The sequence below is a fragment of the Salmo trutta genome, chromosome 36 (genome assembly GCF_901001165.1).
Source record: "Salmo trutta chromosome 36, fSalTru1.1, whole genome shotgun sequence".
Classification (NCBI taxonomy): Eukaryota; Metazoa; Chordata; class Actinopteri; order Salmoniformes; family Salmonidae; genus Salmo; species Salmo trutta.
In genome coordinates this window covers 12887927-12904339 of record NC_042992.1, presented here as the reverse complement: position 1 = coordinate 12904339, position 16413 = coordinate 12887927, and the positions used below count along the sequence as shown (strand labels likewise).

Here is a 16413-nt window from a genome sequence, read left to right as displayed (position 1 = left end):
CTGAAATACAAAGAGCAGAACACAGTATTACACAGGTAAATCACAGTAGCTCCCAGAACGGGTAAGTCACAGCAACTCCCAGGCAAGTCACAGCAACTCCCAGGCAAGTCACAGCATCTCCCAGGCAAGTCACAGCAACTCCCAGGCAAGTCACAGCAACTCCCAGGTAAGTCACAGCAACTCCCAGGTAAGTCACAGCAACTCCCAGGTAAAACCTAACATCTTTGGGGTATGAAACAGTTATGACTATAACTACAGTTCCCTGAAGGAGGGAAATTGGGTACAACATACTATGGGGGAGTCGCACTCTCACGACTTCAGTTGAAGGATCTACAATCCTGCCTGACAAGGCCAATAAAAATCAGACCTCGCTGGAGGCCCGGCCTTCCACAGGTGATAAGCGTGAGGTTCGGAATCATTCCTTCGATTTAATACCGCTCTTCACCGTGCCCAGGAACAGGCGGTACGGAGACAAATAGGTGTTGTACCTTGTTTCCCTCCTTTAGGGAACAGTAGTTATAGTCATAATACTGGGAGCAGTGACTATATACTGGGAGCAGTAACATCCAAGCAATAAAACCTCCCAAAAGTGTATGGTGATCCACTGACTCCAGAGCCTTAAAAGGGGGCCTCACACAGTGCCTCCAAAACCAGTGCCAAAGTTTAGAGACCGGTCTAAGATGACGTACACCTCTCACAAAATGCACCACCAGGGGATGAGCCCCTGCTGTGGTTCCGGCCCACATGACACGCCGAGACTGCTTTTTCATTACATTTTTTATTTTAATTTGAACCTTTAACTAGGCAAGTCAGTTAAGAACAAATTCTTATTTACAATGACGGCCAACGCTGGTCCAATTGTGTGCCGCCCTATGGGACTCCCAATCACGGCCGGGTGTGATGCAGCCTGGATTCGAACCAGGGACCGCAGTGACGCCTCTTGCGCTGAGATGCAGTGCCTTGGTCTCCCGAGTGGCACAGCGGTCTAAGTGGAGAATGCTTGAAAAGCTCCTGTAGGAACATAAGGATGTCCCTCAGAGCACTGAAAAGTCCTTTATCTTGGGACCAGAGCTCAAACGCTTGCCACTTCTACACATACAGCCCTCTACAACTCTTGCAGACAATGGTAGCAATAACTTTCGGAGGTAAACCTTTAACCATCAGATCAGCCCTCTCAGGGGTCAAGCCCATGGGAACCAAATCTCTGGCCTCGATTGCCAAACCTGCCTGCGCGCCTAGGACAACATGAGTTTCCACAGATCCCCGCCTAAAAGCCGAATGATCTCCGCGAACCAAGGTTGCCTGGGCCAATGGGGAGCCACAAGACTCAATGGTAAGCCCTACCTGCGCACCCTCTCCAACGTGGGCTGAATCAGAACCACTGGCAGAACCGTGGAAAAGAGGGTCTGAGGGGCCCTCAACGTGCAATCTCGTCTAGAGTCCGACCCATATTTTTTGCATCTGATTCCGATTTTAGAGTGGAATATTAACCGATAACATATCTGCCAATATTTTTATTTTTATAGTTGGAGCGGAATTTTTTTTATTTTTCTGTATGGATTGTGCTTAATTCCTTAGAGTCTAAGACGTTGGGGGAGAAGGGGGTGCTAATGTGACATATGGAATTGTTTAAGATGGTCATACCATTACTACTAAAGCCCATAGAAACAAATAGAATAACACACACATGGCAAAAGAAACAAGGTTGAATTATCTGTCCTATATCTAGGAGATTATTATTTATTTTAAATCAGGAAATATATATACTTCCTGAGTTTATATACAGTACCAGTCACAAGTCTGAACACAACACCTCATTCCAGGGTTTTTCTTTATTTTTACTATTTTTGACATTATAGAATAATAGTGAAGACATCAAAACTATGAAATAACACATATGGAATTATGTAGTAACCAAATAGTGTTAAAGAAATCAAAATATTGAGATTCTTCAAAGTAGCCTCCCTTTGCCTTGATGACAGCTTTGCACATAAAAGTTAATTTGTGGAATTTCTTTCCTTATGTGTTTGAGCCAATCAGTTGTGTTATGACAAGGTAGGGGTGGTATACAGAAGATAGCCCGTTTTGGTAAAAGACCAAGTCCATATTATGGCAAGAACAGCTCAAATAAGCAAAGAGAAACGACAGTCCGTCATTACTTTAAGACATGAAGGTCAGTCAATCCGGAACATTTCAAAAACCTTGAAAGTTTCTTCAAGTGCAGTCGCAAAAACCATCAAGCGCTATGATGAAACTGGCTCTCGTGAGGACCGCCACAGGAAAGGAAGACCCAGAGTTACCTCTGCTGCAGAGGATAAGTTCATTAGACTTACCAGCCTCAGAAATTGCAGCCCAAATAAATGCTTCAGAGTTCAAGTAACAGACACATCTCAACATCAACTGTTCAGAGGACACTGTGTGAATCAGGCCCTCATGGTCGATTTGCTGCAAAGAAACCACTACCAAAGGACACCAATAAGAAGACACTTGTTTGGGCCAAGAAACACGTGCATTGGACATTAGACAGGTGGAAATCTGTCCTTTGAGATTTTTGGTTCCACCCACTGTGTCTTTGTGAAAGGCTGAATAGCTGAACGGATGATCTCTGCATGTGTGGTTCCCACCATGAAGCATGGAGGAAGTGGTGTGATGGTGCTTTGTTGGTGGCACTGTCGCTGATTTATTTAAATTCAAGGCACACTTAACCAGCATGGCTACCACAGCATTCTGCAGAGATACGCCATCCCATCTGGTTTGCGCTTAGTGGGACTATAATTTGTTTTTCAACAGGACAATGACCCAACACACCTCCAGGCTGTGTAAGGGCTATTTGACCAAGAAGGAGAGTGATTGAGTGCTACATCAGATGACTTGGCCTCAACAATAACCTTACCTCAACCCAATTGAGATGGTTTGGGATGAGTCGGACCGCAGAGTGAAGGAAAAGCAGCCAAAAAGTGCTCAGCATATGTGGGAACTCCTTTAAGACTGTTGGAAAAACATTCCAGGTGAAGCTGGTTGAGAGAATGCCAAGAGTATGCAAAGCCATCATCAAGGCAAATGTTGGCTACTTTGAAGAATCTAAAATAAAATATATTTGGATGTGTTTAAAACACTTTTTGGGTTACTACATAATTCCATGTGTTATTTAATAGTTTTGATATCGTCACTTATCATACAATGTAGAAAGTAGTACAAATAAAGAAAAACCCTTGAATGAGTAGGTGTGTACAAACTTTTGACTGTAACTGCATACATAACTGCATACATATGTAACTGCATACGTGTGTGTGTGTGTAACATATATACACACACACACACAGTTGAAGTCAGAAGTTTACATACACCTTAGCCAAATACATTTAAACTCAGTTTCACAATTCCTGACATTTAATCCTAGTAAAAATTCCCTGTTTTAGGTCAGGTAAGATTACTTTATTTTAGAATGTGAAATATCAGAATAAAAGTAGAGAGAATGATTTATTTTAGCTTTTATTTCTTTCATCACATTCCCAGTGGGTCAGAAGTTTACATACACTCAATTAGTATTTGGTAGCATTGCCTTTAAATTGTTTAACTTCAAAATCAAATTTGTCACATACACATGGTTAGTAGATGTTAATGCGAGTGTAGCGAAATGCTTGTGCTTCTAGTTCCGACCATGCAGTAATATCTAACAAGTAATCTAACAATTTCACAACAACTACCTTACACACACACACACACACACACACACACACACACACACACACACACACACACACGTGTAAAGGAATGAATAAGAATATGTACATAAAAATATGTGGATGAGCGATGGCCGAACGGCATAGGCAAGATGCAGTAGATGGTATAGAGTACAGTATATACATATGAGATGAGTAATGTAAGGTATGTAAGCACTATATAAAGTGGCATCGTTTAAAGTGGCTAGTGATACATTTATTACATCAATTTTTCATTATTAAAAGTGGCTAGAGTTGAGTCAGTATGTTGGCAGCAGCCACACAATGTTAGTGATGGCTGTTTAACAGTCTGATGGCCTTGAGATAGAAGCTGATTTTCAGTCTCTCGGTCCCCGCTTTGATGCACCTGTACTGACCTCGCCTTCTGGATGATAGCGGGGTGAACAGGCAGTGGCTCGGGTGGTTGTTGTCCTTGATGATCTTTTTGGCCTTCCTGTGACATCGGGTGCTGTAGGTGTCCGGGAGGGAAGGTAGTTTTCTCCCAGTGATGCGTTGTGCAGACCTCACTACCCTCTGGAGAGCCTTACGGTTGTAGGCGGAGCAGTTGCCGTACCAGACGGTGATACAGCCCGACAGGATGCTCTCGATTGTGCATCTGTAAAAGTTTGTGAGTGTTTTTGGTGACAAGCCAAATTTCTTTAGCCTCCTGAGGTTGAAGAAGGCGCTGCTGCGCCTTCTTCACCACGCTGTCTGTGTGGGTGGACCATTTCAGTTTGTCCGTGATGTGTACGCCGTCCACCTTCTCCACTACTGTCCCGTCGATGTGGATGGGGGGGTGCTCCCTCTGCGGTTTCCTGAAGTCCACAATCATCTCCTTTGTTTTGTTTCCTGACACCACACTCCCGAGGGCCCTCAACTCCTCCCTGTAGGCCGTCTCGTCGTTGTTGGTAATCAAGCCTACCACTGTAGTGTTGTCTGCAAACTTGATGATTGAGTTGGAGGCGTGCATGGCCACGCAGTCATGGGTGAACAGGGAGTACAGGAGAGGGCTGAGAACGCACCCTTGTGGGGCCCCAGTGTTGAGGATCAGCGGGGTGGAGATGTTACCTACCCTCACCACCTGGGGGCGGCCCGTCACGAAGTCCAGGACCAAGTTGCACAGGGCGGGGTCGAGACCCAGGGTCTCGAGCTTAATGATGAGTTTGGAGGGTACTATGGTGTTAAATGCTGAGTTGTAGTCAATGAACAGCATTCTTACATAGGTATTCCTCTTGTCCAGATGGGTTAGGGCAGTGTGCAGTGTGATTGCGTCATCTGCAGACCTATTGGGGCAGTAAGCAAATTGGAGTGGGTCTAGGGTGTCAGTTAGGGTGGAGGTGATATGATCCTTGACTAGTCTCTCAAAGCACTTCATGATGACGGAAGTGAGTGCTACGGGGCGATAGTCATTTAGCTCAGTTACCTTCGCTTTCTTGGGAACAGAAACAATGGTGGCCCTCTTGAAGCATGTGGGAACAGCAGACTGGGATAAGGATTGATTGAATATGTCCGTAAACACACCAGCCAGCTGGTCTGCGCATGCTCTGAGGACGCGGCTGGGGATGCCGTCTGGGCCGGCAGCCTTGCGAGGGTTAACACGTTTAAATGTTTTACTCACGTTGGCTGCAGTGAAGGAGAGGCCGCAGGTTTTGGTAGCGGGCCGTGTCATTGGCACTGTGTTGTCCTCAAAGCGAGCAAAAAGGTTGTATAGATTGTCTGGGAGCAAAACATCGTGGTCTGCGACGGGGCTGGTTTTCCTTTTGTAGTCCGTGATTGACTAGACCCTGCCACATACCTCTCGTGTCTGAGCCTTTGAATTGCGACTACTTTGTCTCTATACTGACGCTTAGCTTGTTTGATTGCCTTGCGGAGGGAATAGCTACACTGTTTGTATTCGGTCATGTTTCCGGTCACTTTGCCCTAATGAAAAGCAGTGGTTCGCGCTTTCAGTTTTGCGCGAATGCTGCCATCAATCCACGGTTTCTGGTTGGGGAATGTTTTAATAGATGCTGTGTGTACAACATCACCGATGCACTTGCTAATAAATTCGCTCACCGAATCAGCGTACTCAATGTTATTGTCCGACGCTATGCGGAACATATCCCAGTCCACGTGATCGAAGCAATCTTGAAGCGTGGAATCCAATTGTTCAGACCAGCGTTGAACAGATCTGAGCACGGGCGCTTCCTGTTTTAGTTTCTGTCTATAGGCTGGGAACAACAAAAAGGAGTCGTGGTCAGATTTTCCGAAAGGAGGGCGGGGGAAGGCTTTATATGCGTCTCGGAAGTTAGAATAACAATGATCCAGGGTTTTGCCAGCCCGGGTCGCACATTCAATATGCTGATAAAATTTAGGGAGCTTTGTTTTCAGATTAGCCTTGTTAAAATCCCCAGCTACAATAAATGCAGCCTCAGGATATGTGGTTTCCAGTTTACATAGAGTCAAATCTATTTTTTTCAGGGCCTTCAAATGTGTCTGCTTGGGGGGGGATATACATGACTGATTATGATCAAAGAGAATTCTCTTAGTAGATAATGCGGTCGGCATTTTATTGTAAGGAATTCTAGGTCAGGTGAACAAAAGGACTTGAGTTCCTGTATGTTGTTATGATCACACCACGCCTCGTTAATCATAAGGCATACACCCCCGCCCTTCTTAGCAGAGTGATGTTTGTTTATGTTGGCGCGATGTCTGAAGAAGCCGGGTGGCTGTACTGACTGACGTATCCCAAGTGAGTCATTACACGTTACAATCTCTGATGTCTCTCTGGAAGGCAACCCTTGCTCGGATTTTGTCTACCTTGTTGTCAAGAGACTACATCTCGCCAATGTCCAGGCTCGGGAGCGGTGCGCGATGTGCCCGTCTACGGAGCCTGACCAGAAGACGGCTCCGTCTGCCCCTTCTGCGACGCCGTTGTTTTGGGTCGCCGGCTGGGATCCAAGCCATTGATCCGCCTCGGGAAAGTCGTATTCCTGGTCATAATGTTGGTGAGTTGACGTTGCTCTTATATCCAATAATTCCTCCCAACTGTATGTAATAAAACCTAATATTTCCTTGGGTAACAATGTAAGAAATAACACATAAAAAAACTAAATACAGCATAGTTTCCTAGGAACGCGAAGCGAGGCGGCCATCTCTGTCGGCGCCGGAAGTCTAACATTTTGGGTAGCCTTCCACAAGATAAGTTGGGTGAATTTTTGCCCATTCCTCCTGACAGAGCTGGAGTAACTGAGTCAGGTTTGTAGGCTTCCTTGCTCACACACACTTTTTCAGTTCTGCACACAAATTTTCTATGGGATTGAGGTCAGAGCTTTGTGATGGCCACTCCAACACCTTGACTTTGTTGTCCTTAAGCCATTTTGCCACAACTTTGGAAGTATGCTTGGGGTCATTGTCCATTTGGAAGACCTATTTGTGACCAAGCTTTAACTTCCTGACTGATGTCTTGAGATGTTGCTTCAATATATCCACATCATTTTCCATCCTCATGATGCCAATCCATCCTTTTTCCTCCAAACATAACGATGGTCATTATGGACAAACAGTTCTATTTTTGTTTCATCAGACCAGAGGACTTCTCCAAAAAGTCCCCATGTGCAGTTGCAAACCGTAGTCTGGATTTTTTGATGGCGGTTTTGGAGCAGTGGCTTCTTCCTTGCTGAGTGGCCTTTCAGGTTATGTCGATATAAGACTCATTTTACTGTGGATATAGATACTTTTGTACCTGTTTCCTCCAGCAACTTCACACGGTCCTTCGCTGTTGTTCTGGGATTGATTTGCACTTTTCGCACCAAAGTACGTTAATCTCTAGGAGACAGTACGCTCCTTCCTGAGTGGTATGATGGCTGTGTGGTCCTATGTTGTTTATACTTGCGTACTATTGTTTGTACAGATTAACTTGGTACCTTCAGGTGTTTGGAAATTGCTCCCAAGATGAACCAGACTTGTGGAAGTCCACAATTTTTTTTCTGAGGTCTTGGCTGATCTTCCCATGATGTCAAGCAAAAAGACACTGAGTTTGAAGGTAGGCCTTGAAATACATCCACAGGTACACCTCCAACTGACTCAAATGATGTCAATTAGCCTATCAGAAGCTTCTAAAGCCATGACATCATTTTCTGGAATTTTCTAAGCTGTTTAAAGGCACAGTCAACTTAGTGTATGTAAACTTCTGACCCACTGGAATTATGATACAGTGAATTATAAGTGAAATAATCTGTCTGTAAACAATTGTTGGAAAAATGACTGGGGTCATGCACAAAATAGATGCCCTAACCGACTTGCCAAAACTATAGTTTATTAACAAGAAATTTGTGGAGTGGTTGAAAAACGAGTTTTAATGACTACAACCTAAGTGTATGTAAACTTCCGACTTCAACTGTGTGTGTACACACACACACACACACACACACACACACACACACACACACACACACACACACACACACATATATATATATATATATTTTCTTTTTTTGTTACACATATTTAACCCCTTTTTCTGGGTAGGACACAACTACCTTAATTCTTCAATTTTTTTAAACTGGTACTGGTTACCTTCAGACAAGTCCCGTGACACTGGTGGGTGAGCAAAACGGAGAACACCATCATGTTCATGAGAGTCTCCCCTTTCTATAATAGTTTATAGGTCAAACCTTTCAGATGCTACAGATGTTTTCGCGAGTAGACCAATTTTCAGAATGTCTCATGGTCTGACAAACACCGCTCTAGCTCTGCCACCTTTCATTGCAGATGCGGAAGTACGACATTGGTGGATTGAGATACATCCAATGCAAAAAAACATCTCTAGCTAAAACTGAACGACTTCCATCACAGAAGGCATCATCCCCAGTAGGCATAGGCGAGAGCAGAGCCGGAACCCGGGCACCCTCTGTGGGGATAGAGAAGTGTGATACGCGAGTGAGTCTAGCTCAATACCCAGAAACAGGAATGCGCTGAGATGGAGTCATACAGCTCTTTTTCTGGTTTCTTATGAAGCCTAGAATGAATATGGGACAGTAGCAAGGATGTGTGTAACACTGCTTGTACCATGGACTCCGCTCTAATAGCAGGCGACTGAGGTGCTTGCTGAGGGCACATATGTTTAGAATGGGATGGAAAGTCCAGCCCCTTTTCGTAACCAGGAAATACCGTCTGTACCAGCCGTTCCGGATATTCGTCATAGGAACCACTCAGATTTCCTGCTTCTGGAGACAGGAGTATATTTCCTCCCTTAAAACTGTTGCTGAGGCCTGGGGAACAGTCAACGTGATGATACTGCAGAAGCGTGGGGTATGCACAACAAATTGTAGCCTGTACCCTGATGTCACTGGTCACATGATCCAGGGCAACACTGTGCAAGTGAGCCATTGGTTAGAGCCAGAGTATGTGAGCAGAGTTGAGCAGTCGGAAATCCCGTTCATCGCTCATGGAGCGGAGCGTGGCCTCCACATCCTTTCCAACCATTCCAAAAAAAATAGTGTCGCTTCAATTTTTTTTTTAAATCACAATTTAACCAACACCCATCTATTTGTGTGACTGTCTGGACCTTCCATTTAGTTAAGCATTGAAACCAAATCATATGATTTGAATGAAAAGTATTATAACAAACTATAAGACGCGCTCGTCATTTGAAATAGGCTACATGTCGTATTAAATGGAATAAACACTAAATTAGTCAGGAGCCAGACAGGTAGCCTAAGGAACGAACATTTAATTATTTAGGCTATATGATTAAAATTGTTTCAAGGTTGTAGCCTACAAAGAAATACATTGTGAAGCATCTGTGAGTTTGACACTGGGCTGGCAGGGACATAAAGCGCTCAGCATTTAAACATTTCGTTGTATTAAATCATTATAGTCAATAAATTGCGCATATAGTCTGTGACTTAGAATGAAATACAAATGAAATGAAAAATTCAGTGCCTTTGAATGAATTTTTAGAAACAGGAGTTTGGCTAGAGTCTGGCTTCAGGCTCGTGTGATTGTGCCTGGAGAGCCGGCCAGCAGCAGAGAATATCCTTTCAGCGCTTGCAGAGCCACTGGGGATGCTAAACAGCCTTCAGGCCACTCGTCAGGCTGGGCAGGGATGCAGAGTTGGTTTTTTACAGTTTTCTATAGGTAGGCCTAAAGGTTTTTAGGGTTATTTTGCCTATCAAAATGGAAAGCTCATTGAAAGAGGTAATATGTCAGGCCTATTGGGCCAAAATCAATTATAGCCTATTGAATAGATAACTTTTCAGAGATCTGATGTTTAGTTTATAAATACTTTGCTACAATGACACAGCTAGCTACCCTCCTTGTTCCTTTCTGTTAGCATGTGCTAGTAAGTACACCATTATGCTTTCAGGATAGGTGTCTTTTCAGATTCCACAATGATTCTTTAGTTGTGGACATAACTTCACCGCACTCCCTCTCTTGGTCCTCCTCATCTTCGTAAGTCAGCTTGATATTGCACCTTTTTTTAAATCTGTTTCATTATGAAAATATTTAGTGAACTCCATGACAGTAGCTAAATCAAGGCGCTATAGCAGCACACAGGTAGACTACAGATGTATGCTGGGCCGGGCATGCCCCGAGATCGTGAAATGAGCAGGACTGGAGCTCCAGCCTTTGGGAAACTTGCTCCACGCGCCAGTCAAATTGGGCACGCTCCGCTCATCACTCATACTCTGGTCGGAGCAGACAGCGAGACTCCCGTGAAGTGCCCTCTGAAGGGGCGGGACCTTGTGGACTGGGAAAGATTGGTTCTTCATCCATTTCCACCACTCTTGACAACCGTGTGTCTGAACATGGAGAAGGAACACTTCATCGAACTCGCATACGCGAGACAACGCTTAACACCCGTGAATACTGTGGAACTTGGTAAAAAAAATTAAAATAATAATAACTCTACATGTGCCAAGATTTGCCTAAAGCCTGGCCCACTCTGGGTACACGGGCTCTGGCGATCAGTGACGTGCCCCGATTGGCTGTGCCACCTGGGGGTACTGTTGTCACAATGAGCCTCACTCGGTTTAGGCGGTAAGATGCGGTCTGGTAACTGTCTGGCACCCATCTCTGGACCACACGCATTGAATATAAACCCAAAGAAAAAGTATTTCATCATGGAGGTTACCCTACCGACCAGTCATAGGTACTGGCGACAAAGCGCCTCGTAACCTAGCTGGGAATGGGACCGACAGCCCTTCTGTTGTAACAGACAGGGGCGATTCATAATTGTATCTAATTCCTAGGAGTGTGGGATAATAGCGTGGGCGTGTCCAACCCTTCTCATTCCCTCGACTCCGCTAGAAACAACCAATCACCCATAAACTGAATCCCTAGACACATCATAGGGACGGCAGGTATCCTAGTTGTTAGAGCGCTGGGCCAGTAACCGAAAGGTTGCTGGATCGAATCCCCAAGCCGACAAGGCAAAAATCTGTCGTTCTGCCCCTGAACAAGGCAGTTAACCCACTGTTCCCCGGTAGGCTGTCATTGTAAATAATAATTTGTTCTTAAGTGACTTGCCTAGTTAAATAAAAAAGGTAAACATTTTTTTATAAATAAAACTAGTGAGCTATATGTAAGAATCAGCAAGGAATCCCAGTAATGAGCCAATTATGGGGGAGGGGCGCCCCATTGTGGACAGTGACCCAACGTATCCCTCATGGTGGGGAGATCGATATAGACCGCGAACACCGTGGAACACGGGGTAACAGAGGGGGCAGGATTAAACATGGACAAGCTTCCAACATACGTTGTGCTTCCGTGAGACTGTATAGCCTGCATAAAGCCCGGCCCCTTTAAGTGTTCAGGGGGCTCTGGCAATTGCTGACGTAGTACCCAGTTTGCCAAACGTGGGGGTACGGTTGTCACAGTAATGTTTTTATGGAGGGGCACACTGGTCACTCAGACCCGGGCCACAGCCCCTCGGTCCGGGGGTTACCCCAGCTAAGTGCTCGGGGGGCTGCTTCTTCATCCGAGGTGCTCGCAAACCCAATTTCCATCACTCCAGAAACTAAAAATAAGAACGTGGTTGCCATAATGCTGGGGGAAAGCAAGTAAGTTACACTCGCCAGAAGTTAAGCATGCTAGCTGACACTAGCCAGGAGACTTTTTAGCATAAGCTAGGCTCACTAGCTTGACTGCAGCACGGTCCATTTAGAATGTCCAAGCGACTTAACACTACGTATACTAAACAAGAGAGCTACCCCAGCAACTCTACTGTGGGGAGGCAGGAATAGACAGTAATACAGTAGCTAGCTCACCTCTGCGAGTTAGCCAACCTGGCTAGCACGCTATGCAGCGCTCGTTTAGCTAGCCCGGTCTCGAAAAGTCCACGGAGGACCAGATCACTGAAGTGGGACCGGACTCTTCATCAACAAGTCTGGGAAGAGGGGCAAGTGGTGTTTGACCGAGGCAGACACAGGCGGCGGGGGGTACCCACCGAACCTGGCCACCCTCTCTCTTTGAGTAGCCTCCCGTAACTGGTGACAGAGCGCCCAGGAGCTAGCTGGGTTGGGCGCAGGCAGCCACCGCATAACCCAGGCAGCCACCGCATATGCTCTGACCACCCCATCCATTTCTGCTTCCTGCTCCTTGGTCCCAGCCGAGGTACCGACATCCAAGAAAGGAAAGTCGCCATCAGTAATGCCAAGCTTCCTCAAGAAGGCTACATGTGTTTCCAGAGAGTTTGTACGCAGTGCGTGACAATGCACACATGGACTGTTTCGAGCGGGGGCCGCCTGAGCGTACTCTAAGCCGAGACAAACCACACAGAGCGTAAGTATCTTTCAGAGAAATGCTAGAACCGCCTGACTGGGCCATGACCTCCACCCAGAACCCGGCTTAGCCATCGTTGTCTCAGTCGTTTTCTTAGCCATCTTACTCAGTGCGCCAGGAAATTAATGAATAACTCATTGTTTGTGATTCGAAAGTATATGATAACTACAACCTTCCGTACACAACTCCCAGGGCGTGAGCACGCTCTACTACGGGACAGTTTAGTTGGCGCAACGCAAGACAGTCTCGTTTTCCAATTGTTTGTTTTAGTAGCGTGAATCGTTCCTGTTCACACTGAGGTGAAGAGCGGAATAATTCAAGAAATGAATCCGAGCCTCACGCTTATCACCTGTGGAAGGCGGGGCTTCCAGCGAGGCCTGAATTGAATTTCATTGGCCTTGTCAGGCATAATTGTAGATCCTTCAAAACGAAGTCGTAAGAATATGACTCCCCCATAGTATGTACCGAAAACTGACTGACAAAGGGAACCATAATACCTAACTAACAAATTTCTAAATCGCCTTCTCTATTACCAAATATCACCATGACATCATCATCAAGGGACACCACTTACGTCAAATTCAGAGACGGGTAGAGACAGGAAGTGGCTCCAGTGCTGGTGGATGTCGATGGCAGGGGGACGGGGGTCCTCAGGACAAGTGAGAGAAGCTCCGCTAGTGAACAAACCCTGGAATCAACAACACACAGTCAACAAACACAGTAAAATTTGTGATGAAAAACATGCAACATGCACACAATGAAAACATGGGACAAGGCAAGCACAGCACATACCGCACACACAAAACATGAGGGTCATCACAGACTGAGCTAATAGTATGATAAATGAAGACATGACTACCTGTTCTCTAGCTAGCCTACATTCCAAGACATTTATTTGAATTCTGTCTCGTCGCAGTACGTACCTCTTGTTCTAGTGCTGAACTGAGAGCCAGCTGAGTCAGGGAAACCGGTTCCTCTCTGGCTTCATCACCATCAATCTGCCCATTCAGTAACTCAACCTCCTGATAACAGGAAAAGAAAGATGGAAAGGAACAACCAGAATAAATTGAGGAAGTGAGAAGTAGAGAGAAAGAAAGATGTGGGGTGGATAATGAGAGTACAGAGGAAAAGGGAAGAAAGAGGACAGAAGATGAAGGTGGGAGAAAGAGACCAGGACAAAGAAAGACGTTTGTTAGCCATTAGTGTTGCACGGTATATACCGGAACTTCTGTACAATTCCGATACTAGAACATGAAAAACGGTTTGGTACTAGAATTGGTTACTTTCGGTACTTCTGTCAAATGTGTCTTTCGTCATATACGGATTGAGAGGATCGAGTCTGACAAATTACTACACAATCTCCTCAAGGGGGCAGTAGCTAGGCAGGCTGCACTTGTGCATGCAGCTGACACAGCACGAGCCACTTTTGAGAAGCAGCACTACAGGGAGACAGGACGGACAGCTGATCGTCCTCGCAGTGGCAGACCACGTGTAAGACCTGCACAGGATCGGTACATCCGAACATCACACCTGCGGGACAGGTACAGGATGGCAACAACAACTGCCTGAGTTACACCAGGAACGCACGATCCCTCCATCAGTGCTCAGACTGTCCGCAATAGGCTGAGAGGCTAGACTGAGGGCTTGTAGGCCTGTTGTAAGGCAGGTCCTCACCAGACATCACCGGCAACAACGTCGCCTAGGGGCACAAACCCTCCGTCACTGGACCAGCCAGGACTGGCAAAAAGTGCTCTTCACTGACGAGTCGTGGTTTTGTCTCAGAGGTGATGGTCGGATTTGCGTTTATGGTCAAAGGAATGAGCGTTACACTGAGGCCTGTTCTTTGGAGCGGGATCAATTGAAGTGGAGGGTCCGTCATGGTCTGGGGCGGCGTGCATCATCGGACTGAGCTCATTGTCATTGCATGCAATCTCAACGCTGTGCGTTACAGGGAAGACATCCTCCTCCCTCATGTGGAACCCTTCCTGTAGGCTCATCCTGACATGACCCTCCAGCATGACAATGCCACCAGCCATACTGCTCGTTCTGTGCGTGATTTCCTGCAAGACAGGAATGTCAGTGTTCTGCCATGGCCAGCAAAGAGCCCAGATCTCCATCCCATTGAGCACGTCTGGGACCTGTTGGATCGGAGGGTGAGGGCTAGGGCCATCCCCCCCAGAAATGTCCGGAAACTTGCAGGTGCCTTGGTGGAAGAGTGGGGTAACATCTCACAGCAAAAACTGACAAATCTGGTGCAGTCCATGAGGAGATGCACTGCAGTACTTAATGCAGCTGGTGGCCACACCAGATACTGACTGTTACTTTGGATTTTGACCCCCCCCTCCTCCCCCTCCCTTTGTTCAGGGACACATTATTCCATTTCTGTTAGTCACGTCTGTGGAACTTGTTCAGTTTATGTCTCAGTTGTTGAATCGTATGTTCATACAAATATTTACATGTTAAGTTTGCTGAAAATAAACGCAGTTGACAGCGAGAGGACATTTCTTTTTTTGCTGAGTTTAGAATATAATGTCAGTAAGTTACAGACCCAACAACATATTATAGTATGCCCTTCACGTAACCATGTTTTCCAGTGACAATCTCTTCCCATTCAAATATTTTTGTTCAACAAACAGTTCAGTAATAGACCCATGTAATTCTAGTTCATATTGCGATGGTTGTTTTGTTTGAAATATGCTGTCAGTGCGTCTGTATATTGTCTATAAAAGTGGATTGTCCTTCCTTTTAAAGACCACATAGGCCTAATAAAATACTTAAAAATGGTAGGCTAACCGCAGAGTCAGGGTCTACCTCATGGCAGCTTGTTTGCTTGCACTTGCTTTAAGCTAAGTGTTAATTATATAAGAACAAACATGAATTTACTGAACATAAATGTAACACTGTTTGTGTATGGTTCAAAACTCACGTCGACATTCATTATTATTCAAGGAGAACGCGGTTCTTACCCAGTTACACAAATCCACAAGGAGTCAGCAGAAACCACATTTATTTAAACAAGTCAGCCATAAGCTCCACTCTCGGGACAGCTTGGTGTAGACTAAAAGTTTGTGGGCACCATTTATCACGGTTCTATTTAATTTAATGTATTGTTTAGAGTTGTGTAGTGGCTTCGCTGGCATGCATCTAAAAGAAAATGGGTTGTTTGCCCCACCAAGATTGACATGTTGAAATCGCCACTGATAACAGGAGGCGCCGTTTTCTGCTACAATGAACCCCAGTAGCGAAGTTAAATGCCTCAGGCCCTACCTAACTGTTACTAGAGTGCTGTTAACCACAACTGTTCTCAGTCTTGACAACTGCGGTCATTTACAAGGTTGATGCTAGGCTTCGATGGTACACTGTATACCGGGATATTTGGAAATAGCCAGGGATGGTTTTTCCAATACTGTTTAAACTATTTCTTTGACGTTTTTCAATAAATATTATTTGTAGCTACTGCCTGCAGTCAACTGTGCAATATGTTTGGAGATAAAGCAGATGGCGTACTTCATTTCACCTGTCACATTATGAAGCTTACAGTAGTTCCCCAGAACAGTTGAGCCAGTCATGAGTTTGTTTGTAAATAGCACAATGGGAGAAAGCGGGAGCAAGTGTACTGTGTACTGACAGGGGTCGTGTTTTATCAGTGACGTGCAACTACAGTTTTCCTTAACAGAAAATACATTAGTGCAACACATTCAGAAGAAAATGGCTTCATTTTCATCAGATGATAACATATGTGCAATGCATTTGGCTGGCAGCCACACAAGTAAATGAGCTACAATGAAAAAGCAAAGTAAAAACAATGCATGGCCATAATATTTCTAATGTTTAGCATAGAAAGAATGTAGCCAGCTACATTTCCTAGGGTTTTGCTTAAAGCTTGCATTTTACCAGAGAAAAGTAGGCTGGCTACAATGAGAAA

At 45.3% G+C, this 16413-nt stretch overlaps 1 protein-coding gene across 1 annotated transcript in view; it reads right to left on the bottom strand.

The window, feature by feature from the left end:
• Positions 1–16413, bottom strand: part of LOC115175426 (endoplasmic reticulum membrane sensor NFE2L1) — a 35769-nt gene that overhangs the window by 5497 nt on the left and 13859 nt on the right. Inside the window, exons 2-3 of the mRNA XM_029734656.1 lie at positions 13412–13510; positions 13063–13176 (exon numbers count right to left, since the gene is read on the bottom strand). Coding sequence (XP_029590516.1) covers positions 13063–13176; positions 13412–13510 — 213 coding nt within the window. The remainder of the gene's footprint in view (positions 1–13062; positions 13177–13411; positions 13511–16413) is intronic.